Source organism: Aulonocara sp. 'chitande type north' Nkhata Bay, linkage group LG1 (assembly GCF_057382095.1).
Source record: "Aulonocara sp. 'chitande type north' Nkhata Bay isolate Kocher_YH1m ecotype deep benthic linkage group LG1, A_spYH_male_GT1.1, whole genome shotgun sequence".
Taxonomy (NCBI): Eukaryota; Metazoa; Chordata; class Actinopteri; order Cichliformes; family Cichlidae; genus Aulonocara; species Aulonocara sp. 'chitande type north' Nkhata Bay.
Window position 1 is genome coordinate 42,656,989 of NC_141344.1, and position 26,824 is coordinate 42,683,812.

The 26,824-nt window shown below is 40.9% G+C and overlaps 1 protein-coding gene across 3 annotated transcripts; it reads left to right on the forward strand.

Annotated features, from left to right (window-relative positions):
• The first annotated feature begins 816 nt into the window (after positions 1–816).
• On the forward strand, positions 817–25,011 carry mtfmt (mitochondrial methionyl-tRNA formyltransferase). 3 transcript variants are annotated; one of them, XM_086297259.1, is made up of 9 exons: positions 817–1,231; positions 4,035–4,103; positions 7,942–8,064; positions 8,141–8,243; positions 8,926–9,001; positions 9,084–9,175; positions 9,249–9,327; positions 10,635–10,708; positions 23,924–25,011. In XM_086297259.1, exons 1-9 carry the CDS (start codon positions 1,017–1,019, stop codon positions 24,179–24,181), a joined length of 1,089 nt encoding a protein of 362 aa, XP_086153385.1. In that variant the 5' UTR covers positions 817–1,016; the 3' UTR covers positions 24,182–25,011. The 3 variants fall into 3 exon arrangements, with proteins under 3 accessions (XP_086153385.1, XP_086153369.1, XP_086153374.1); XM_086297243.1 differs by having other exon boundaries at positions 832–1,231; positions 4,035–4,232; positions 23,924–24,992; XM_086297248.1 differs by lacking the exon at positions 23,924–25,011 and adding an exon at positions 17,436–23,903 and having other exon boundaries at positions 851–1,231; positions 4,035–4,232.
• The last annotated feature ends 1,813 nt before the right edge of the window (positions 25,012–26,824 follow it).

Sequence of the window (26,824 nt, forward strand, 5' to 3'; positions counted from 1 at the left end):
ATACAGTAGCTGGACATTTAGCTGGCAACACATTGTGTGATAAACTGCACACACAGTTGTATGTTAGCTGATGTCTGTTACCTAATAGAGATGTTGCATTTGAAATTACCTGACAGTTAAAAAACTTTACTCCCTTTATACTCACTCCTCAGAAGCGCTAGCGAAATGCCTAAATATCAAGGCTACACTGGATTGAATAGTATGTTGCTTTTAATAGAAAAACACCATACAGGACAGTGTGACTGCAATAAAGAAGAAGAAACAATAGAACGTGTTTTAATGCACTGTCAGAAATATGATGCTGAAAGAAGACAATTGATCAAAAAGCTGGGTGATATGAAAGTGAAACTGGACTTGGTTGATTTATTTCATAAGAACTTGAGAAGTGAAAGTTATCAGGCCATATTTTGCTTTTTAACCCTGTAAGACCCAACCCATCAAAAATAGCCAGAAATTCTTTTTTCTTTTTTAACTGAGATGTTTAATAATCCTAATAACAAAATCCACTTTTTCTTTGGTATATCATGTTGTGTATAATATGTTTTTATTATATATTTTTTGTTTTGCATTTGATACATTGGGCGTTTTGGCAACTTTTTGTTAGCAACAATGTTAATTTTAGACAAAAACAAAGAGTTTTGTCCATAACATTTTATGGACAAATTATGGCAAGTATTGATCATGTTGATGAGATGGAGGTCTCAGAAACTCGTGTATCAAATATGACACAGAGGGCATTATAGGGTTAAGGCGGACTAATTTGTTTGGAAGGATTTGAATGTTTGTTTGTTTTTTTATCCTTTTGTGGACGTTTCGGTCCACACTCCACACCAGTTGGTGGCGGTAGTGCACCATTTTGCTGTTTGTCAACCGCCAATAAATATTATAAAGAAGAAGAGGAGGAAGTCGAAGAAGAAGAAACAAATATGGCGGCTTCCTGTGGGTCAAAACGGCGACAAACTGAGGAAGTTTTTCATTCTGTGAACTTGACACTTTGAGCCGACGCTGCTTTCAGTATGTGGACGAGCGCCAAGACAATAAGAGCTTCTGTGGAATCGCTGAAGCGCTGTCAGCGTTGCTGTATGGGGACAGTATGGAGGGGCGACACTGACCGCGGGCAGCGACAGCTATGTAGAGTCCTGTCATCGGCATCAAAACCCAAATGGAGGCTCCTGTTTTTTGGCACTGATCACTTCGCTGTGGAATCTCTCAAACTTCTCACATCCTGCAGGTGCGTGTCCCACACAAGCCGCTTACAGGCGTGCACACGGGGTTTCACACTGCAACGTGTTACATATCATGTCACATATCATACACACAGAGGAGGATTTTTTTTTTTTTTGCAATATTATTGCAATAGTTTGCAATAATATTGTAATGTATTTTTTTATTGAAATTAATCTTAATTAATTTGTTGAAATTGTTTCCTCTTCAGACACAGCAGTTTAACCTGCCAGAAATCGTCCTCTTGCCTAACGTGCTATTTAACTTAAAATGTAATACGAAATAAGCTCCAAATGTATTAGCACAGAGTGCCGTCAGTTTTATTAAATAATAAATGCAGTAGATTCTGAAGAAAATGGCCTGTGAAGATTTTTTTCAGCTTTTTTTTTTTTTTATATCCACATCTCTAAATTTACAGACAGGAACTGTGTTGTGCCACAAAGTGATCGTCAGCTTTTTGCAAAACAACGTTTATGTATCATTTATGTATGACTGTAAAACTCTTATTGACATTAAAAAATGACCAGATAGATTATAACGTAGAAAACAGGGTATGCAATACCTCAGGTAATTTATTTATTTTTAATGTAAACTCTTTGTAAATCCTATTGACTGCTGACTTTTTAAGAATATAAGCAAAGATATTAAACAGAAAACACACATCTGAAATCACCTTTGGCACAACCAAGGAAACGGCTCTTTTACATTTACTGAGATCAGTAGCAGACTTGGCGTTTCAGAGTGAACATAAGTCATCTCTAGCATGTTTTACACCGTAATGGACTACAGTTTCTGTGCTATGCAGTGCAAACACAACCAGAGTTCATACATAAGGCACACGGGATTATAAGGGGCTCTGTCGACTTTCAGAAAAATCAAAGGATTGATTTAAGTGCGCCGTATTTTCCAAACAACACAGTAATAACGACGGCCCGCTAGCATGCTCTACCAAAAATAGTGCTTTGTTGTGTGTCTGACGGAGGAAAGCTAAACCAGTTCCACACCACTGAAGTTGCAGCATTTTTACAAACCAGTTCTGGTTCATCTGTTTACAAAAAAATTGTAAATGTAAAATAATAAAATCAATATTCTTCTGTAGCAATAACAAAGTATAACATAAATTATTCTGTAGCAATTACACAAGAATATCCAGTAATGTCCCTGCCTACAATTAAACACATTCACTTATCGAAAATCATCTGCTGTGGCAAATGGGTGCAAGCCTTTGACCACAAACGTAGTCACTGCTCGGTGACATTCGTCTGGCCTGAAAGGAGACGCTACCGGTAGACTGCAGCGAGGACTGCCAGCATCTGAGCCAGACTCTGTCTGTGTCTCTGATTGTGGTTATCTAAATGCACAGTAATAGCAGGTTTGTAATAAGGCAGATCGCACTAACATAATATGCACTGTTAGTTGATTATTTATTTACCTGCCGTATGAACGGGAGAGGACGTGTTTCCTGTTTCAGACAGTTGTCTTCAAATCTCAGTAGCTGATCAGTTTTTTTTAAAAAATCCTCAGATTTGCTCCTGTGGCACCAACAATCAAAGTCACTTTCTTTCCCAATGCATTGCCCTTTGCTCACTTTTAAGTTCAGCACGTTGTCTTGAACTACAAGTGTACATTCACTGAATTGTAGCAATGTCAGTGGTTGAGTGGTGAAGTTCAGTATTTGTATCATACTCATTGATCAGTGAGTGTACATAAACACACAGGTTACATACAAATGGAGCTTTTCTGTGAACTTCTGTGAGAAACAGTCCTTGCATAAAATACTAAAATACTATTATCACTTTCAAACAAGTCAAAGTTCTTGTGAGAAAAGCGCCACCTCTTGGTAATACTCTGTAACTGAATGATAGTGGCTTCGTAATAGTTGACACATCCCACAGGGAGGACCAGGCAGCAGTTCTTGCTGGCTTTATCTGTATGTGCAATTCCAGTGTCCTATGTACATTTAAACATTTAGAGAGGGCAGGGCTGCAACTATTCATTGAGTATTTACAATAATTCAATTATAAAAACTCTGGACACATTCTTCGCTTAATGCACGGCTCTGTACTGCGCCATTGTCACCATGAAAACAAGACATTGCACACTTTTGTGACTAAAAACAGACCTGCAATAGAAACTTATTTAGGAGAAGTGTGTGAATAAAATCTACATGGGCGAGTAAAACTCTTACAAAACCCTGAAAGACAGAGTGAAGGTAATTTTTTATGCCTTAATTTAGATTGCATACATATTTTATGTTATTTGACTTTGATCTTAGACTGTACTTTAGTGTATTTATATAATTTTGCATTTAAGAAATGTTTGTCTTTACATACAATCAGTGGGCTTGGTTATTTTTTGACAAATGGAACAAAAAACATTCCACTTTCTAAAACGGAAACTAATGAGCACTTGAAAGATCTTTATTTTTTCTCTTTTGAATATTTATCAATGCTCATTAATAAGACACAAGTACTAATTGATGGAATAGATTACTAAAAGAATCGTTAGCTTGCAGGAAATAGATGAGGGCTTCATTGACACAGAACTGTGTTGTAGTTTAATTCCAGACTCCATGATCAGAAATCTCACTGCATACATTGTTCACAAACACAAAGTCAATAAAAGTGAGGAAATGAATACAATCAGTTTAATGCTCTATTTTCCACTTTGATTTCCTGGTAAAATAGAGCCTTTAGTATCTGGTATTGACTTTAAAACATATTTTTGTCCTAGAGAGTTGAATACACTGCTGGGGTGCTACAGTTATTAGTTTGTTTTTTTTATACTTAACCCTTCCTTTTGTGTTGTAGGGGCACCAGTGAAGGGATAGTGGAGACCCTTGAAGTTGTTACCTTGGCTGGTGATGTTCCAGTGAAGAGGTTTGCTCAAGAGAACCACCTTCCGCTACACAGTTGGCCCCCTGATGATGTGAATGGACGGTTTGATGTTGGTGTGGTCGTGTCTTTTGGCTGCCTACTTCCTGAGAGACTAATCAGCAAGTTTCCATAGTGAGCATTTATCGTTGATCAACTAATCGTTAAAACCTGGGGACTGGTGCCGTGCTGTGGTTTGACTATGATCTCACGGTCTCTGAAATGTTGTGACAATGTCCTCAGTACCCAGGGCTGCCTCTTATAGCTCTCACCCTGGGTCTTTCAAGGGTGGGTTAATTGTTGTAATCAGATTTTTCTTTTCTGTTTTAAGAATCCGTTTAACATCTCAGTAAACTCATGCAAATGCACTGGGAAGAGAAAATAAAACAAAATAGGTGATACTGTGGAGAGACACATAAATACAGTGTACATATGATGGGTGACAAATTAAAAGAAAAGGCTGAACCCTTGGCCCTGTCACTGAGAGGTCCAATTAGCACTTTCTGCTGACATCCACAAAGAGAAAATGAATGAATATCTAGATTAGTGATACCCCCCAAAATCAAGGAAATATATGACTTTCTCTTGTATTTTGATTAGAGTGAAGATTTAAGATTGGATAGGTCCCCTGGGTTGTTTTTTTTTTTTGGGGGGGGGGGGGGGGGGGGGGATGGCTGATCTAGATGAATGGTGTCATTAGAGTTTAAGAGAGTTTGAGTTTTAAGTCTCTCTAAGGCAGTCCTTCCCAGAGTGTGGGACCCGCCCCCTGGGGGGGGGCACAGAGCCATTGCAGGGGGGGCGCGGTATGAAAAGGGGGGGGGAACAATAACGCTTGGACACTGATAGCACGGGGCGCCCACACAAACGCAAAGCAGGAGATGAAGCATCGCTGAATATGTTTCCAAACCAACTTCATTCTAAGACAAAGACTAGAAAATCTGGTGAAGCAAATCTGCCCTTTGGCTTCACCTGCACAGGTGCAGAGGTAGGTCTCCCTGCAGGGTTGGTTTCCCCTGCATCGGGAGCAGCGCTGGGCTGTTTAAATCAGGGACTAACAGGATCCCACATTCTTGATTTTTAGTTCAAACACTTCTCATAATGACTAACTACTCCTGACATGTTGGAGATGTGAGCTCTTTATACAGTAAAGTTACAGCAGGATACAAATAACATCAGGCTGATCCTGCCACGATTTGTCCCCTCGGTTCAAATCACAGACAAACAGGATCCCACAGCTGTTTATGTTTTTGAACACATTTTGCACAGAGAGGCATTTTTTGAAAAATGTATTGATGCAATGTTGAACATTATTACACAGGAAAAACAACAACACATAAAATAATGACACCGTGACGCCTCTGCCTTTGTAAACAGAGGGACAGTAACTGCGTGTAAAACCTGCAGACAGTCAGATTAACAGTATTTCGTCTCTATCATTCTGCAATTCATCTCATGTAAACAATAACGTGGCCACAGCGTGACGTGAATAAAGGCGCATACCTTTGACGCTGCGTGACCAACTCTGTATTCCTCGTCCACACGGAAACGCAAAAAAGGAGTTTTAAAAAATCTCAGTTTTCGGAGATTCGAAACGCCGTTTACGTGGACGAAACAGCTGCGTGTTCAAAATCACCCGTGTAGGTGCGGACGCAGCGTAAACGAGTTAGTAGTTTATTTTATTACTACCTGTAATTTATTGCTGTTTACTTGTATTTGCTTAACTGTTTACTAAATGTTTGAGGTGTGAAATAAACCAAAATATGGGCGCGTGTGGTTGGAGGATGTGTGTGTGCGTGCCGGGAAGAGGGGGGGGCGCAAATATTTTTCTTGTAAAACAAAGGGGGGCCCAGCAAAATAAGTTTGGGAACCACTGCTCTAAGGCACAGTCAAGCCCATAATTATTCACACCCCTGGCACATTTTGACTTGAAGTTACTTTTATTTAACAAGCGAGGTTTTTTGTTGTTGTTTTTTTCGTTTGTATTTGGACTGGAAATGACACAGGCGTCTCCCAAAAGATAATAACACGATGTACAAGAGGTATCATTGTGGGGGAAAAAATATTTCTCCACTTTTATTTAGATTTGATCAAAAAGTGTCATGTCCAAAATGATTCATACCCTTCACAAACTGTCAGTCTCTGGGAAAATCCAAAAATTTATATCACCATTTCAAATAGTCCAAGCTGTTCTAAAGCATCCTAATGACCCTGATTAATTGGGAACATCTTTTTTAACCAAATCAACAGGCGAAATTCAATTCAATTTTATTTATACAGCGCCAAATCACAACAACAGTCTCCTCAAGGTGCTTTATATTGTAAGGTAGACCCTACAATAATACATACAGAGGAAAAGAAATCTCAACAATCATATGACCCCCTATGAGAAAGCACTTTGGCGACAGTGGGAAGTAAAAACTCCCTTTTAACAGGAAGAAACCAGGCTCAGGGAGGGGCGGCTATCTGCTGCGACCGGTTGGGGTGAAAGCTTACAGCACCTGGTACTCCCAGGCGGTCTCCCATCCAAGTACTAACCAAGCTCAACCCTGTCTAGCTTCCGAGAGCAGACGAGATCGGGTGTGCAGCAGCTCTCTGCAGTTGCTTATGGACAGTCATGGCTAAGACAAAGAAGCTCAGTGAGGACCTCCGGCTGTGCATTGTGGCTGCTCACAAGGAAAGGGATACAAGGCCCTATCTAAATATTTTCAAGTTCTAGTGGCTACAGTATAAAGTGTTATTAAAAAAATACAAGATGGCCACACCTGTGCTGGCCAGATAAGATAGTGAAAGAGGTGAAAAAGAATCCAAGGTCCACCACTAAGGCCATCCTGGGGAATCTGGGCTCTGTTGGTGGCAGACAGTCCAACGCATACTGCACACTGTTGGGTTTCACGGATGCAGACTGAGGAGGACGCCAATTCTCCAGAATTGCAAATGCTCATCTGGATAAGGAAGAAGATTTCTGGTCTTCTGTGTTATGGTCAAATGAATCAAAAATTGAATTATTTGATCACAATGATGTTTCCTTCATTAGGTGTTTAAAAAAAAAAAAAAAAAAAAAAAAGGGAGAAGCCTCCAACCTTGAGAACACCATCCCCTCCTGTCAAACATGGTGGTGGGAACCTAATGCTTTGGGGATGTTTTTCAGCCAATGGACCAGGGAGTGTAATCACAGTGAACGGCACCATGAAAAAAAGAGCAACACATGAGGATTCTTCACAACAACATCAGGCAGTCTGCAGAGAAACTTGGCCCTGGGCACCGGCGAACATTTCAGCACGACAACGACCCAAAACACAGCAAAAGTGGTGAAGAAATGGCTGGCAGACAAAAACATTAACATTTCGCAGCGGCCCAGCCAGAGTCCTGACTTGAATTAAGAATCTGTGCAGGGAGCTAAAGGGTCTTAGACCCTCCAACCTGAAAGAGTTGGAGCTCATTGCTAAAGATGGGTGAAAATACCCGTGGAGACGTGCAAAAAAAGCTGGTCTGCAATTATAGGAAGCTTTTGATTGATGTAATAGCCAATAAAGGCTTTTCTATTGATTATTGAGAATGGTATGAATAATTCTGAACGTAACACTTTTTGCTCAAATCTAAATCAAAGCTGAGATTTTTTTCCCCACAACGATACCTCTTGTGCAACATTGACGCCCATGTCATTTCCGGTCAAAAAAAGCGAACTCGTTGGTTAAATAAAAGTAACTTTAAGTCAAAATGTGCAGGAGTACGAATAATTATGGGCTTGACTGTGCTCTAAGGAGCACTGAAGCTGTTCTACACAAGGCATGAGATCAGAACCTGTATATAAATCCACAGAAACAGACACTGCATTCTCTTTCAGTGGGATTTTGAATGTTCACCCTAGCCTGCTGCCAAGATGGCGCGGTCCAGCTCCTATCTTCCACACCATCTTGCATGGTGACAGTGTGACAGGAGTCTCCATCATCCAGATCCGACCTCACAGGTAAACAGCAGATAAATGTCTGAGTATTTTCTTTTTCCTGATAACAACCATAACAGAGCTCAATATCACCCTGCAGGTTTGATGTGGGGCCTATTCTCAACCAGCAATTCTATCAGGTCCCTGAGAATTGTACTGCTGATGAGCTGGGAGGTACTCTAGCCACAATGGGAGCACATCTCGTGAGTTAGAACATGCAACGTACAACTCCAGTTCCATAAAAGTTGGGATGTTATGTAAAATGTAAATAAAAGTAGTGATCCGAAAGTCTCATAAACCCAGTCTATTTACAATAGAACGTGAAAATCTATTAAATGTTTACATTGAGAAAATTTTCCATTTTAAGGACAATATGAGCTCATTTTGAATTTTATGGCAGCAACATCTCAATACCAGATGTTCTCAGCTGGTGAAAGGTCTGCAGGCAGGCCAGTTCAGCAACAGGAGTCTTCTATTTCAAAACCCTATATACGCCTTTCAGCATTGTTAGAGCATTTCCAGATGTGCAAGCTGCCAGCTCCATAGGCACTAATGCACCCCCATAACATCAGAGATGCAGGGTTTTGAACTGATAACAAGCAAACCTTGGTAAAGATTATTGAACCTCTGCCCCAGCTTTACTTCAGAGAAACACTACCTCCTTAAGATACTCCTTTAGATACTGATTAGATCAGGGGTCTCGAACTCCAGTCCTCGAGGTCCTGAAACTTTTCCATGTGTCGCTGTTTTGAGATTTGCAAATGAATTTTTTTTACCAACTTTCGCACAATGTCAGCATTTTCAGAACTGTTGCAGATCATGGTTATTTTTTTTTACCTTTTACCAGCAGGACTGTAACATGATTGCTTGTGTGTGCTTTTGCAGCTGATTAACACGTTGATGTCACTGTCTGAGAGAATGGAAAATCAAAGGGAACAAGGACAAACTGGTGCAACATTTGGTGCGTAACGCTGAGCTGGATACATATAGTTGTCTGAATGAAAAACTGGTCTTCTAACTTTCAACATGATTTCCTCCAACAGCCCCAAAAATCAAGATGTCCATGAGCTGGATTGTGTGGGAGGAACAGACTTGTGACCAAATTGACCGTCTATATCGTGCAGTCGGGTCCCGGGTAAGGCTCATTGCATAACTAAGTCATGCCAAACTCTCTTGGAGATCTCAACAATGACCCTCTCTTACATCAGATACCTTTGAGGACTATGTGGATGGGCAGAACAATAAAACTTCTGGATTTTGCTGGAAAATGTCATGTGTCATTATCAGGTAAAGTGATTAACCAAACCGGTAACACAATAAACAGACCGTATGAGTGTTTGTGACGTTGGTGGAGTTTTAAATGAATGTCTTGGCCAGATTCTATGCATAAAGTGCCCAAATATTTCTCCTTGAGTTGGGATCTTTTGGTGTGAACAAGAAGCTAGCCAACAGAGGCACAGGTCATGTGACTCAAAGTTAAGGGTAGCTCAACAGCTTCTAAAAGATGCAAACCAGTGAAAATATGAGGATAGGACTCTCTCATTAAATCACAACGGCCTTGACAGCCTCTATTTTTAGAAAAGCCTTGAGCTGATCCTGTAATAAGAGCACTAACCTGGACTTGAGAGGATATTTTTCCCATATCAGCTTCTTTTCCTTGGCTAAAATTCAGAATCACATTCAAAATCCTCCTCACAGTCAAGGTCTTAAGTAACAAGGCCTGATCTTTTTTTGAAGACCTCATAGTGCCATATCACCACAATAGTTCCTCTGATACTGCTGGTTTACCTGTGGCTCCTGGAGTATTTAAAAACAGTATGGGAGGCAGAGCCTTCAGCTTTTAGGCCCCTCTCCTGTGGAACCAGCTCCCAGGTTGGATTCGGGAAACAGTCACCTTGCTGCTTTTAAGATTAGGCTTAGAATTTTCCCTTTTGATACTGCATATAGTTAGGGCTGCATCAGGTTACCATGAATCCTCCCTTAGTTAGGAAGCACTAGGTTTAGGTTCCTGGGAACTTCCCATGATGCACTGAGTTACTTAAGTGATTAGTTGTGAGGTCTGTCATCAGCTAGAAGGAACGTGAGACTACTGCAAGCAAGAAATAGTAAATGGGAAAACTCGGATGATTTCAAGGCATTAATTGCAGCCAGTGTGATGACTAGTTTCTGGTCTCTGCGTCGGGGATATTGGGCTTTCGGTATCAAGGACACTTTACATGCAGACCAGAAGTATCTAGGCTCAAACCACAAGCTTTCCAATTAGTGAACAATCCAGACATACAAAAAGAAAACTCCAATTTTTTGTGGAATTTGTGGAGAAAGATGACAGTTTTTCAAAAAAAAGATCATCTCAGCCACAAAAATGAACATACATGATCATGTAAATTGTCTAGATAATGTCACTGCACCTGTGTTGTAGACCTTTGTTAATAAGTAAACCTTTAAATAGAAATATTTGTAGAATCAGAGGTGGGAACCTCTAAGTGAGAGCTATGGAAGTTGTAATTTGACATAAATGTGCCCTACTGTATGGTATTCCAATATTGTATAACAATAACACTGTGCTGCCATTATCATTCACATGCTGTTTGCAGATCAAAGAAGGAACCCCATCCCCGGTTCAGTGAGCTTTCAGAAGGAGTCAAATACTCTAGCAGTCTGCTGCAAGGTTGGTCCAACTGTTCCCTCGAGCACCCCTGACCTTCTTCACTACATGCTTACCATAGCGTCTGCACTTTTCCTTAGCTTTAGTAGTGAGGTGACAGGTGACTTTCACACAGTTGCCACCATTGCTAAGCAACATATCAAAGACATTGTATTTGTGCAAATTAATTGAATGGTGTGGTTAAATGTTCGTCTGTGTTGGAGATGTTTCTCCACGTTGTTGTGATCAGTATTGGATTCATTACTAAAAAATAATGTGTTACACAAAAAACACTTTTCTTTAAAGTAATGCTGTTCATTGATTAATTACTCCTAGAAGAAAGTCATTTGTTCTTAGTGTCAGCATGCAGTCTGTGCAGGTGCTTGCAAAGAGCTGAAGTTGTGTTAGCAGCAGAAGGTGGTTGTTTCTGTGGGGTGGGGGTGCTTCTGCTTCATCCTGACATCTGCAATGACCACCTTGGTTTTCTTCGTGATGAGGAACAAGTTGTTCTTTGCACTCCACTCTGGCAGATGCTGCACCTCGTCCCTGACGGCCATCTTGTCCCATTCAGTTATAAGGCCCACCAAGGTGGCTTCATCTGCACCAGTAACATCAGCTAGCTGTTGGCACATTTTGGGGATGGGTGCGGATGTTATTAGAAGGACCTTTACTCTTATTCACTGTCACATCTGATGAGAAAACTCTTAGTAGCATGGTCTCCAGAGGTGGAGAGGACTTTAGAGTAGAGATGGACCGATCCGATATTACGTATCGGTATCGGTCCGATACTGACCTAAATTACTGGATCGGATATCGGAGAAAAATAAAAAATGTAATCCGATCCATTAAATATCACGAAAGCACCTCACAAAACTTGCAACACGCCGTAACTCACCTCAGAACGTTAGCACGTCGGAGCAGTATGCATCACGTGATAGAGCGGCTGTGGCATGCGGGACCTGTCGGTGGTCTGGATAGCATGTGGAGCTTCGCTAGCAACCCGGCATTTCATCTCCGACAAAGTTATCCCAGAGAGAAGTAAAGCAAGTGTGTAAGTCCATCTCTGAATGTAAAGCATTCCAGCGTTAAGCTTAACAAGCGACTGCCTCTCGCTCTCCGGCTGCTACTTCAATCATGAAACTGCTTAATGATCAGCTGATCGGCTTTTCTGTCGTGAGTCCGTCTCTCTGGTTTGCTTTTGGCCCACTTTGCACCAGAAAGAGGAAACCAGCGGCTGAACAACAGCAGCACGTTTAAGCTTGATCAGCTGTTGTTAGAATGTATTTAATATTACTTTCTACTTGAGGATCTTTTTCTACGTAGCTGACGCTGGTAACTGTGCAGGGGCGGATCTAGCAAAGTTTAGCCAGGGGGGCCGATAGGGCATTAACAGGGAAAAGGGGGCACAAAGACATACTTTTCTTTCTTATTCTCATTTAAAATGTCGAGCTTTTAATAAATAATTATCTGACACCCAAAGTTTTAATTTGATGTAAAATGAATAGAAGTCAATTACTGTATATAGTGACTATTAAGTCTAATATACCCTAGTAAGCTATAGTACTTTTTCCTTTGGGAAGGTACCATCTGTGCAGTCTGCAATTTTGTTGAAGAAAGATGTTGAATCTATTTAATATTTCTTGAAAAATAATTGATTTCTGTGCATTTTTTTCCACACTGCATCAAATTAAAGTTGATTACGTCGATTAAGCATCATGAGGTGGAGCGTGAGGGGTGGTTCCCTATTTTTTATTTATTTATTTTTGTTGTTGCTGGGAGTTGGAACCCTATTAGTTAGGTTGCTTAATATTTATGCTAAGTACTCTTTAAAATACCAGAATAGGGAGGATGGTGTAGGTCTAAGTTTATTACATTGATCAGTATTGCTGAACTATGAAATATATTTTTTTTTTGCATACAGGTATAACAGAATAGCTTTAGTGTAGTTGTTGTTTTAAACTTGAGTATGAACTTATACAAAATGCAGCAAGATATTTAAAAAACAGTTTTGTTGATTAAAAAACACTATATATCGGATTCATATCGGTATCGACAGATATCCAAATTTATGATATCGGTATCGGTATCGGACATAAAAAAGTGGTATCGGTCCATCTCTACTTTAGAGCAGACTCTTTGTTGAGGAGAAACATACTCTGTCAACATAAACTCACACATACTGTAGTGAGAGCAGTTTGATACCAGCATTCAGACTTTGGCAGTGTTGCATTTTTTCTTGTCACCTGACCAAAAGGAAGACTTTTTGTAAAATATCAGTCATAAAAGCACCGCACATTTAAATAGCTTTAGGATTATAGCACCACAGTTTCATCCACAAAGAAGCTGTCAGTACATACAATCTCTACACCATGATGTTGTTTGAGCTATAAACAGCACCAGATAATTACAGGAGCTAAAGAATGTAACAATAAAATTGCAGCAAAACCACATATGAGCGGGCAGAGTCAGGTATGGGGTCTTCACACCCCCTTCTTTCCCTGTTTGTCATTTGGAGCTGGGAGGAGGAGTTGGCTGCCTGGTCGGGGTCTGGGCTTTTCTCTGGGCAGTCTGTGTGCCACCCCAGAGCAAAGGGAAACATCTCCTGTGTCTGGGGGTGGATTGCCACTCTGGGGAGGATGGCACCTGGACCTTGGGGTATAGAGTATGTATTTATATATGTGTATGAGGGTGGGAATGCATGTTTGTGACTGTGTGCCTGTTTGTCTATGTTTATGTGTCTGGTTGGGTCTTAGACTCTTCCTCTCTGGGAACATCTCGGGCCCCCACCTATCTCCCCCCACCACACTCCCTGCCGGTGGCTGATGACCTCACCTCTTGGTGCATTGTAGTTCTTTTTGTCTGGGGCTGGGTGCTCGGGTGTGTACTGTCTCACTCCTAGTGGCTGCTTGGCGGGTCCTGGTGCGGGTGGCTCGGTCGTGAGGGTGATGCTCTCCTCAGCTCTTTTCTAGGAGGGTGGCGCATCCGCCCTTTCGGTGGACCTCCTTGGACTCTTATGTTCTGGGGGGCCTTTAGATGTCTGGGCCTGGATATCCTTCACGCCTGCTTCATTTCCTGGAGGGGCAGGGCTATGGCTCCCCACAACTACTATCAGATATGGATAGTAGCATTCATGGAGAAACCTTTTGAATGCAGGCACGCTCACGCACACGGGTGTTCACAGACACACGCTATCTTCCTTGGCTGCTCCCTTTAAGCATATTGTGCTCGGTATCATTCAAAATGTATGATTTACAGTTACTTCTGCTTATCTAGGATGTTGCTGTGGTCTCCCTACTGTGTTGTTCTCTTTTTGCTTGTTTTCTTCCTTTCCCATCAGGTAATGTAGCAGACTTATTGTGTCTTTTCTCTTGGTCCAGTATGGCACAGCTGTACTGGTCCACTTGGGAAAACAAATCTGTTGGGCATTTTTCTTGGCCCTCAGACAACAATTCTGATTGGTACAGTGCCGAGAAACAGACCAAAAAAATAATCAAAGAATGGTGAAAAAAGACCTTTATTGAAAAGTCTGTTTCAGATAAGCAAATGGTTAAACTTTTTCCAAGATGGCGCCAGCAGTATGCACGGCGACACGTCCGTCAACTCTGCTAGCTTTGCTTTGGCTTGGCTAGCCTTATCCTTCTCTATTTTATCCCAAAATGCCCTCGCTCTGCGTGGCTTTACTAAATGTAAGATCATTAGCAAACAAGACGTTTGTATTAAACGACTTCCTAAAGTCACAACAGCTGGACTTTCTGTTTCTGACAGAAACATGGCTTCAACCCGGTGAGTCTGTAGCTTTTTCGGAACTGGTCCCTCCTAATTTCTCATTCTTCAGCCTCCCTCAGTCCTCTGGTAGGGGGGGAGGCTTAGCCACCGTGTTCAACGCTCGATTTCATTGCCATCAAACATTACAGCACGACTCATTTTCTAGTTTTGAACACCAGCTGTTTGAGTTACACCTGAATTTTGCTGCGCCTTTGCTGTGTGCCCTCATATATCGCCCTCCCAAGTTTAACAAGGATTTTATCAAAGAGTTTTCAGGTTTTATGGCTGGAATCGTTCTTAAATTTGACAGTTTTTTAATCCTTGGTGATTTTAACATCCATGTCTGCTGTGACTCTAAACTTTTGGTCAAGGACTTTTTAAATATTATTGACTCTTTTAACTTGACCCAGTGGGTTACTGGTCCCACGCATGAAAAAGGTCACACTCTGGACTTGGTGCTCTCCCACGGGTTGGATGTGTGCATCACGGAAATATCCGAGTTGCGCATCTCCGATCATCTTCCTGTGTTGTTCATTCTAACACTGCGCTGCTCGATGGATAAGCCGTACGTCCCAGCGCGCAAAAAGCGAGCGCTTAATGTATTAACAGCGCCTGCTTTTTCTGCTGCCTTTATGGACTCTGGAATAATGAACTCCAACTGTAAAAGTGTTGAGGACCTTTCGGACATTCTTCCTTCTACCTGCACTGATATCTTGGACTCTATTGCTCCGCTCAGGACTGTGCGCGCTAAGCATTTATCAGAGCCGTGGTTGAATGAACATACGCGCTCCCTCAGACGTGACTACAGACGCGCTGAAAGGAGATGGAAAAAGGACAGATTGTATGTTTCCCTACAGATTTTAAGGACTCGTCTTTCTGCTCACCAAGAAGCTGTAAAAACTGCAAAGACACAGTTCGTCTCAAACTTAGTGTCAGTAAACAGTCACAGGCCTCAGGTACTTTTTAACGTTCTTAATCGCTTTCTTAGTTTATGTGATAATTCTGGAGTCACGTCTTCACCAAGTATGTGCGATGATGTTTTAGCATTTTTTTAATGACAAGATCCTATCGATTAGGGCCCTCGTCTCGTTGTCTGCTGCCTCAGATCAGAGTCCTTCTCCTGTGTGCTCAGCTGTCTTAGAGCAGTTTGATCCCGTCTCCCTTAAGGACTTGACCGCGGTAGTTAGTAACCTAAGATCATCACACTGCCCCTCTGATTGTCTCCCCCCGAGCTTGCTTAAAAGCACTTTTAATACTGTTGGGCCTTTCATCCTGAGATTAATTAATACGTCCCTTGCTACAGGCTACGTCCCATCATGCTTTAAACAAGCAATAGTTCAGCCTCTTCTTAAAAAACAAAACCTGGACCCAGCTGTTCTGTCCAACTACAGGCCTATCTCAAAGCTTCCTTTTCTATCTAAAGTCTTGGAGAAAGTGGTCTACCTACAGTTGCAGGACCACCTTGATTTTAATATGATCTCTGAAAAATTTCAATCTGGTTTTAAATCACTACATAGCACTGAGACGGCACTTTTAAGGTTTTTTAACAATATTCTTTTAACTCTGCCCTGCTGCCCTTTTATTGTTGGACTTGTCAGCAGCTTTTGACACGGTCGACCGTGACATCCTGTTATCACGGCTAGAATTTCATGCTGGCCTAAAAGGATCTGCCCTACAGTGGTTTCGTTCCTATTTGTCAGAAAGGTTTTTTTTTATGTCAATATGGGCCCCCACAACTCCAAAATAGCCCCTCTTAAATACGGTGTACCTCAAGGCTCTATTTTGGGTCCTGCCCTGTTCGCACTCTATTTGTTGCCATTGGGCTCAATCTTCTCGCAGTACAGCATTTCATTTCATTGTTTTGCTGATGATTTGCAGATTTATCTACCTTTAAAAGCAGGGTCAGACCATCCGCAGCTCTCATTACGCTGCCTTGATGATGTCAAACAGTGGTTGTCATTAAATTTTTTAAAGCTAAATGAAAATAAAACTGAGGTTGTCATTTTTGGCAACGTTAATCATATCGACAGCACTCTGGGCGCCTTTTCCTCGTATTGTAAAACACATGTAAAAAACCTCGGTGTCTACATTGATGGTTCTTTTAAATTGAATAAGCAGGTGAGTGCAGTAGTTCAGTCCTGCTTCTTTCAGTTAAGACAGCTAGCCAAGTTAAAGCCATACCTTCCAGCTAACGTCTTTGAGCGTGTTATTCGCCTTTTTCTTACTTGCAGATTGGACTACTGCAATTCATTGTGTTATGGTCTAGATCAGGCCTCCATCCATCGTCTTCAGATGGTTCAAAATGCTGCTGCTCGCCTGCTAACTGGTACCAAGCGGAGAGAGCATATAACCCCAGTTTTAGCTTCTCTACACTGGCTTCCTGTCTCCTACAGGATCCAATTTAAACTTCTACTTTTTGTTTTTAAGTCACTTAATGCCCGAGCCCCTCCTTACCTGTCTGAGCCCCTCTCTGCCTATGCTCCACGAAAAACCACGAGGTCTAGCTCAAAACTAATGCTGTCCATCCCACGGACTAACCTCAAATCTCGTGGTGATAGATCCTTCTCTGTGGCAGGTCCCAGACTTTGGAATAGTCTCCCCTTAAATATTAGATCTGCACAAACACTTGAGCATTTTAAATCATTACTAAAGACACATTTCTATGCCCTGGCTTTTAACACACTATGACCCAAGCATTTTGGTCTTATTTGAATTAGTTTAGTTATTGTTTTAATAATTTTACTGTCCTTTTATTGTTTTTTTATTGTTATTATTGTATTACATTGTTGCTTTTTAATACCATTTTATATTGTTAAGCACTTTGTGCAGCATCGGCTGTTTGAAATGTGCTATATAAATAAATTTGACCTTGACCTTGACCCCTGAGCTTAAACTTCCTGAAATGTTGCAGCAGTAGTACTGCTTTCTTTGTTTCACTTTGTCCTGTTGATTGTTGCCCTAAGTTTTATATTAATGTGTGTTCCAGGATGGCTGGGTGGGATTCAGATCAGTGCTCCTGAACAAAAGACTCACTGCAGCTGATTTCTATAATGGCTACCTGCATCAGACACGGCAGAAGAACACGCCGTGTGAGACGGCTGAAGGACAGTTTTTCAGTAAAAAAGGAGGAATTGAAGTGCATCAAATGAGAAAAAACTCAAAGTTGTGACGCAACAATAATATTCTCACTTAAAGTAAACACAACACCATCTAATGAAATGTACTGTTTTTAATGTGTTATACTTTTAAGGCATTTGCATTCATGCCACAGTTATTTTTTGCTGTATTTATTCTATTGCAATAAATGATTGCAATGTTGATCAGCAGTTTCCAGGAACAATAATGAACTGATTTTTTTTTCCCTTTGAATATTTACCTTAAGGACTTTTCCCCGTCTCTACCAGTGTTAATGGTTGGGCTGTAGATGTGATGGTGTTTGGTTGGTCTTTCAGTCTGGAATTGCCCTCCTCTTTGCTCCATACTGGAGTCTCTCAGCAGCAGTTGTAGTGTATGATAAATTAAGACACCAAACACTGTGACGTTAACATGCACACCATACATAAACATGTCCAAATACAGCAGATTGACCAGTATTTATAGCTACATCGGTTGTTTTCTGCTTTTCTTCAGAGAGCTTATATGACCTTGTTCTAGAAAAGTTGGGGTGCTGTTTAAATAAAAGAAAAATGCAATCCTTTGCAAATGTTGAAAATTGTGAAAATGTTTACAATGTTCTGTTTTATTCGCATAGAAAACCTATCAGATGTTGAGAAAATGTCCCATTTTGTGAAAATATTAGTTCAGACTCAAACTACATAAATTTCTTAAATACAATTTTTAGCTATTAGAGAAAAAGGTATTCATGGTACAGCAACATCAATAACTGTTGACATTTTTTTTCCTATCGATCCTTTAAAGTTGTTGCATAACTAAGAGAGGATTCAGGGTCACCTGATCTAATCCTAATTATATGCTTTATCAAAAAGGCAAGTTTTAAGCCTAATCTTAGAAGTATAGAGTCAAACTAGGAGCTGGTTCACAGAAAAGGAGCCTAAAAGCTGAAAGCTCTTCTTCCCCTACTACTTTTAAATACTCTAGGAACCACAAGCAAGCCCACAGTCTGAGAGTTAAGTTCTCTGTTGGGGTAACACAGTACTATGAGGTCTTTAGGATAATATGGAGTTTGATTATTCATGTATGTGATGAGCTGCTAACGAGTATTTTATTTAGTAATGACCCCAACACTGCTGTCGTCTCCGGAGACAAAAGTTTACCTTTTTGGAAGGTGTATGTCCTGTTACATCTGGCATAAAACTAACACCGCGCTTCATGAAATCATACTAAAATTCAAACGTCGTGGTGGTGGTAGTATGATGGATTTTCCAGATTTGATGGAGTTTATAAATTCTGTTTGACTATCTGAAAATCCGGAAGGAGAATGTCTGGCCATCAGATGTGTCCTGAAGCTGAAGAGCTCTTGGGTTATGGAACAAGAAAATGATCTGATGATCTGGTCCCTTAAAAGTCTGAAGTTAAATCAAGATGCTTTGACATGACCTGAAACAGACTGATCATGGTCGAAAGTCATTCAATGTGGCTGAAGCAATTCTGCAAAGAAAACTAGGCCAAAATTGCTCCACAGTGATGTGAAAGATTCATAGCTATTGATCCCAAACGCTATGAGATAACTGACCAATCATTTTTAGTCATTCAATGCTTTAATAATTAATAATCCAAGGAAGAAGTGTTTTACTGGTGAATGCTCAAGGTGGATAAACAAACATGTCCCTCCCTGAGCCTGGTTCTGCAGGTTTTTTCCGTCCCATTGTTGCCAAGTGCTGACTCAAAGGGGTTGTTTAATTGTTGGGGTTTTCTCCATATTTTTGTACAGTTGTTACCTTACAATATAAAGCACCTTGAGGCAACTATTGTTGTGATTTGGTACTATATACTAGAGATGGCACGATACCACTTTTTTATGTCCGATACCGATACCGATATCATAAATTTGGATATCTGCCGATACCGATATGAATCCGATATAGTGTTTTTTAATCAACAAAACTGTTTTTTAAATATCTTGCTGCATTTTGTATAAGTTCATACTCAAGTTTAAAACAACAACTACACTAAAGCTATTCTGTTATACCTGTATACAAAAAAAATATTTCATAGTTCAGCAATACTGATCAATCTAATAAACTTAGACCTACACCATCCTCCCTATTCTGGTATTTTAAAGAGTACTTAGCGTAAATATTAAGCAACCTAACTAATAGGGTTCCAACTCCCAGCAACAACAAAAATAAATAAATAAAAAATAGGGAACCACCCCTCACGCTCCACCTCATGATGCTTAATCGACGTAATCAACCTTAATTTGATGCAGTGTGAAAAAAAATACACAGAAATCAATTATTTATCAAGAAATATTAAATAGATTCAACATCTTTCTTCAACAAAATTGCAGACTGCACAGATGGTACCTTCCCAAAGGAAAAAGTACTATAGCTTACTAGGGTATATATATTAGACTTAATAGTTACTATATACAGTAATTGACTTCTATTCATTTTACATCAAATTAAAACTTTGTGTGTCAGATAATTATTTATTAAAAGCTAGACATTTTAAATGAGAATAAGAAAGAAAAGTATGTCTTTGTGCCCCCTTTTCCCAGTTAATGCCCTATCGGCCCCCCTGGCTAAACTTTGCTAGATCCGCCCCTGCACAGTTACCAGCGTCAGCTACGTAGAAAAAGATCCTGGTGTAGAAAGTAATATTAAATAAATTCTAACAACAGCTTATCAAGCTTAAACGTGCTGCTGTTGTTCAGCCGCTGGTTTCCTCTTTCTGGTGCAAAGTGGGCCAAAAACAAACCAGAGAGACGGACTCGCGACAGAAAAGCCGATCAGCTGATCATTTAAGCAGTTTCACGATTGAAGTAGCAGCCGGAGAGCGAGAGGCAGTCGCTCGTTAAGCTTAACGCAGGAATGCTTTACAAACATTCAGAGATGGACTTACACACTTGCTTTACTTCTCTCGGGGATAACTTTGTCGGAGATGAAATGCCGGGTTGCTAGCGAAGCTCCAAATGCTATCCAGACCACCGACAGGTCCGGCATGCCACAGCCGCTCTATCACGTGATGCATACTGCTCCGACTGCTAACGTTCTGAGGTGAGTTACGGCGTGTTGCAAGTTTTGTGAGGTGCTTTCGTGATATTTAATGGATCGGATTACATTTTTTATTTTTCTCCGATATCCGATCCAGTCATTTAGGTCAGTATCGGACCGATACCGATACGTAATATCGGATCGGTCCATCTCTAGTGTATACACCGCATTCCAAATTATTATGCAAATGATATTTCTCTTGGATTTTCCTAAACAGTCGATGCAAGTAACAGAACAATTTTCGAGTCATCAGCTATTAGTTTTATTAGTATAATTTGAACGTTACTGAACAACCCTCCCAATGAAAACATACTGTTTTTTAAAAATAAAAAAACTTAAAATGCACTGTTTCGAATTATTAGGCACAACAGAGTTCCAAAATATTTCATAGGTTGTAAAGAACTGAAAATGGTTATTTGTTGAATTTGCAGCATTAGGAGATCATATTTACTGAAATCAAAAGCTATTTCAATCAAAAAGATCTTAACAGGTCATGTTACGTATTAACATAGGACCTCTTATTTGATAGCAGTTTCACAATTCTTGCATCCATGTAACTTTTTGGAGAGTTATTGCTTGAATGTCTGCAGGATGTCAGAATAGCCTCCCAGAGCTGGTTTTTGGATGTTTTGAACTACCGCCACCCTCCTTGGTCTTTTGCTTGAGAATGCTCAAAGGTTCTCAATCCGGTCTTTTAGTGATGACATGATGAATCCTGCTTCTGGGCCCAAACTACCCTGCGTATAAGGCTTTTGTGGGGGGTTTTTTAACATGTTTTAATGCTTTGTATCTGGTTCTATTTATTCCAACCCGTTCTCACTCCCAAAGCGTAACATTTTACGCTAGGTGACAAATCGTCACCATATTACGTTTTCGGCTACCCACCACGTTCCTAAATGACGACCTCGGAAAAAAGAGGAAATATGAGAACCGTCTGGACTGAATCTACACATGTTCGCTCTTTTTCTTCAAATCGCTTAGAAACACGCTATTTAACATCATTAAAGTCCTGGTTAAGGTCCGGAATAAGGTTATGGTCACGGCTAGGGATAAGGTTAGGTTTAGGGCTTTAATACAGGGCTGGAACGTCTACTACCACAGGAGCGTCATTGCACTGGATTCCATCCATAACCCGCCGCGTACCATAAGAACGCCGAAGGTCTCCTTTCGCGTTCCTCAGGAACGCCGCGGGACGTGACAAAACGTCGACATGTTACGCCTCGGTAGTGAGAACGCTCTGTTTATTCTCAAAAAGCCCCTAAAAACAGTCAGTGATCACTGTCACCCTCTCGGTTTTTATTACCGCTATTCATTTTAAAGCTCAGTTTTTAAAACCTTACGATGGAACTACAGTCCAGCCCATTCACCAGTATATTGATGACTAACCTCGAATTGTGGATGAATTATCTCAGTTGTTCTCCTGACTGAAGTTTGGTCCATTTACAGCATCCTGCCATGCGATTGCATTTGTCCCTGACCATCCAGAATACTCACGGCAACTTTTATCGAGTGGAAAGAAGTTAGCGTTCATCCTCCACCCTTCACTGTTAATATTATGCTAACGTAGCTGTGTTGCTAGCGATCACATAGCACATCGTTATATCAGCTAGCCAAACTAAAGTAACCCTACAAACGTCACTGCTGTTTACTTTCCTGTCTTCATTTATGTTGGAAGTGATAGCAGAGCTGTATGTCTTAATTTGTTTCAGAAATCTCTCAGTCAGGACAGGCTATATTATATTTAGATGGAAACTAGCGAGCTAACTCTTTGCTAACTTCTACTACGTTAAGTTTAATAAATTCCGTTTTCATGGATGCCTGGATGTTTAACTTAATTTTTACACCTGGTAAAGCAGCCACACTGATCATTTTATTACAGATGAAAGAATTTAGATAGTTTTTAACTCTCAGTAATGCCGCAGTGATCGTTTGGCTTATGGACCTGCAGTGGAGTTTGGGCCCAGACACGGTTAATGACGTCAGACTTAAAGACCGGATAGAGATCAGGGGAGGTCGGGGGCCACACCATGAGTTTCTCTAATTTTATGCCGATAGCAGCCAATGATGCAGAGGTATTCCTTGCAGTATGAGATGGTGCATTGTCAGGCATGAAGATGATTTTGTTGTGGAAAGCATGGTTCTTTTATTTTGTACCATGGAAGAAAGTGGTCAGTCAGGATGTCCACATACTTTGCAGTAGAGCTGGGCGATAGAACGATAACGATATGTATCGCGATATAACTTTTTCTCGATAGAAAAATTAAACTATCGCGATAGACCTCGCCGCTCTTGTCCTCTTAAAAAAAAAAAAAAGAACAGCCAATCCAAATTACGTAGCGCAGAGCCGAACCAATCACAGCCACAGCATCACGTCACGTGACTTGTTACGTACAGCACAAGTGCCAAGCCACACATGTGTATTTGTTTGGGAAGCAGCCAGCCACCGTACCGCCCGGGTAATGGAGGAAATGAGTGTGCCGACTAGAAAAATCAACCGAGCGTGACCGAAGAGAAAACAGACGATGGTTCCAATGCCGGAGAGATTGTCGAACGGAAGAGCCATAGAAGCTCCGTAGTGTGAAGGTATTTCGGCTATTTCAAGTCTGACAAATAACAGAGTAGCGTGCACTGTAAATTGTGCCGAAAGCAAGTCTGGAAATACAATAAACTGGTGCATGCGCTACGTCCACACGTACCTGGGTATTTTTGAAAACGCAGATTTTTCTATGCATTTGCACCTTTCGTCCAAACGTAAACGGCGTTTTTGGTCACTGAAAACGAAGATTTTTGAAAACTCCGTTTTTGCATTTACGTGTGGACCAGAAAAACGGAGAAAACGCAGCGTCAAAGGTGTGCGCACTTTTTGACGTCACACTGTGCGCCACGTTATTGTTTCGGTGAAATGAATTTCTACAATACTGTTAATTCTACTCTCTGCAGTGTTTAAATGCTTACATATACACACAGTTACTGTCCCTCCACACATACGACTCGGTTCTGCTTCTATGCCCCAGCTGTCATGGTCCCTGTGCCTCACCAGCTGATTCTGTATTAGGCAACATGTTTTCTCTCTCTCTCTCTCTCCCCCCTGCCGGGGCGATGCTCATTATGTGCTCCCGCCCCTGGCCCACGCACCTGCTGCCTATCGGGACAATCACAAGGCCGATTTAAGACACCAGCACTGTGTCACTCGTCGCTGGATCGTTGAGTTATCAGCGTCAGTCGCTCAGTAGATTGTAAATAAGGATCTGTGAGTTCGTTCCGTCTGTTCGCCTCTAACTATAATCTCTGTGTACAGATCTATCCCGGACCTTTCCCAGCCTGCCTGTCATCCCGTGGACGAGTGAGTGGATGGTGTTTCCCCAGTGTGGGGAGTGAAGAGAGAGAGCCTTTGGAGGGCGTCAGATTCCCGTCTTTTCCCTCACATACCCCGGAGCCCTGGACCCCCCTCCCCCCCCTCCAGCACTTTGTAAATAGCATCACCTGGTGTCGTTGTGTAAATAAAATCTGTAAATCCTGTAAGGAGTCCCGGTCTGCGCCTGAGTCTGTTAACTGAAACCTGACACCAGCTTTGTTTACTTTTTCCCACCGAGGCTTCTAGACTTCTGATTGGCCAACATTTCTGCACGGTTAGGAATCTAGCGCCACCTGCTGCTTTGGCATGTTCATAGCAGCGTTTTCCTTCATTTCTCCCTTTATGTGTGGACGGGATTATTTTTTAAAACGAAAACGGAAAATCTGTGTTTTCAAAAATACCCGTGTACGTGTGGACGTAGCCTCGGTCTCTGACTGGAAGCGCTAATTCGTCATTCGGCTTTTGTCAGACTAAAGTAACTGTTAAAACTGTTTGAAAAGCTCAGCTATACAACAAGGAGAGATTGAGAATTTCCTTTTAGTTCTCAGTTTATTTGATATTGACAAAAGTTAGTCAGTTTTGTCTGTTCTTCTGTAAAACAAACTAAGATTTATTTTTAGAATTAATATTTTGTTTCTAAGTGGAATTGACAGTTTAGTCTGTTTCGTTTGTTCTATTTTGAAACTTAAACGCTTTAGCGGCTGCCTTTTGTGTAGTTTGCAATATTTGCCTTTATTTATCTGAAAAAGTCTCATGTTCCTTAAGTACATCTACCCTGTTGAACTTATTATGGGAAATAAATATTTAAATAAAAACAAGCTGCTGATTATTTCACATTTTACTTGTGAGCAACGGCACATTTAAATCTTACAAATATAGTTATTTGGCTTATATCGTGATAGATATCGTTATCGCCTGAAATGAAAAAAACATATTGTGATATGAAAAAATCTCATATCGCCCAGCTCTACTTTGCAGAGGTCACTTTCACACCTTCAGGGACCCTGAAGGGGCCGACCAGCTCTCTCCATGTAATTCCCACCCAAAACATGACTCCACTACCTCTTTGCTGACCTCACATCCTTGTTGGCACATGGTGGCCATCCACCACTCCATCCACATGGACAATATAGGGTTGCACGGCACTCATCAGTGAACAAGACTGATGAAAATTAGTCTTCATGTAGTTCAAGGCCCACTGCAGCCGTTTCTGCTTGTGAGCATGAACCTGTGTGTGCCGTGACTCAGCCACAAATCTCTTGACAGTACAATGATCATGCTTATCACCAGAGGGCAGGGATAGCTCAGTAGGTAGAGTGGTGGCCCCATGATCGGAAGGTCGGGGGTTCAACTCCACTGAATGGCTACCTTGAGGTACCCCTGAGCAAGGTACCGTCCCTACACACTGCTCCCCGGGCGCTGCATTGGTGGCTGCCCACTGCTTCACTGGGTGAATGGGTTAAATGCAGAGGAAATATTTCCCTATGGGGACTAACACATACACATTATTATTATTATTATTAAGTATTTGTGATATATCTAGGGTTTTCATTACTTGTCCAAGGCATTCAACTATTTCACTTTTTCAGCAGCAGAGAGATCCTTTTTCTTTTTCCAAAGATTTTCAGCTCAAGATATTGTTGCATTATTATTCTTTGTAAATAAACGTTTCTTCTGAGAATCCTGTGTTTGCGTCCACCAGCTTCACTATCCTTGACAAATGAAGAAAATTTGAAAAAGCACCACAGAGATAATTCAGTATCTCGGTGCTGCCTCACTGGCTAAACAGGATGCTTGGCCTTTCTAAATGAAAATCCTTTGATTAAAAAATACCATAAACACACGTCTCTGACTAGCTTTTTTGTGAGCTACCTACATTTTGAACTTGACTATTTTTTTGCAACTTTCATGATGTTATTTTTAGCTTCTGGCATCCCTTCACATAAGATGTTAAACACTGTGGCTGTTGACAGCTCAAATGGCGACAGGTATGGCCAGTGTTGGGTAAGTTACTTTAAAATAGTAACTTAGTTACATTACTAGTTACTTCTCTCAAAAGTAACTCAGTTACTTCAAGTTACTCGTTACTTTCAAAGTAACTAGTTACTAGAGAAAGTAACTTTGGTTTTACTCAGAATTCTCTTGTTAATGTGTTGCTTCCATAACTTTGCCAGTCTTCTAGCTTGCTTACTTGCCACAAGTGCACTGTGCCACCTACCAATAGAAAGGAAAAGATAATGTGCACATTTCCACGAGAGAAATCCCACGCCTGGACCGTCATTGACTGCTGCCATGATTCTAGCCTACGTCACAGCGTTATGTGCGCCTTTTACATCCAACACAAAAACTGCAGTCGTGGTGCTTTCGATTGTACTCAGAATTCGGAAATTCTGCCTTCTGAATAGGAAGATGTAGGTAACATCAGACTGCAGATGAGCTGCATAAAGGCTGGACTGGGACAGAAAATTGGCCCAGGCATTTTTTAAAAAAATTTTTTATTATCTTTTTTTTTTTTTTTTTTTGTGTCCCGTTTGGATCTTTAGCATCAGAATTGTTGTCTTAAGGCCAAGAAAGATGCCAAGCGGATTTATTTTACCAAGTGGATCATCATGGCCTTGCCATATTGGTCCATTTGATTGACCTTTATTATAATTATGAATTTATTTTATTTTCAGTTGCTACAAACAGGACAGACATGACTGGGGGATAGGACAGGGAGAAAGAATGAAGAGAGGGAGAGAAAGAAAACCAAAGGGGAGAAGAGACGGTGAGAAGGGGGGGAAGAAAGAAAAAAAAGAAAGAAAAAAAAAGCAAACAAAAAAAACAAAACACCTGGGTCACCTG

Excerpts from the sequence above, each read along its gene's own strand:
- mtfmt (XM_086297243.1), top strand. The coding sequence starts at position 1,017 with ATGTGGACGAGCGCCAAGACAATAAGAGCTTCTGTGGAATCGCTGAAG. Across the intron at positions 4,233-7,941 it reads CTAATCAGCAAGTTTCCATA|TGGGATTTTGAATGTTCACC; the intron begins GTGAGCATTTAT and ends ATTCTCTTTCAG. Across the intron at positions 10,709-23,923 it reads CTCTAGCAGTCTGCTGCAAG|ATCTATCCCGGACCTTTCCC; the intron begins GTTGGTCCAACT and ends CTCTGTGTACAG.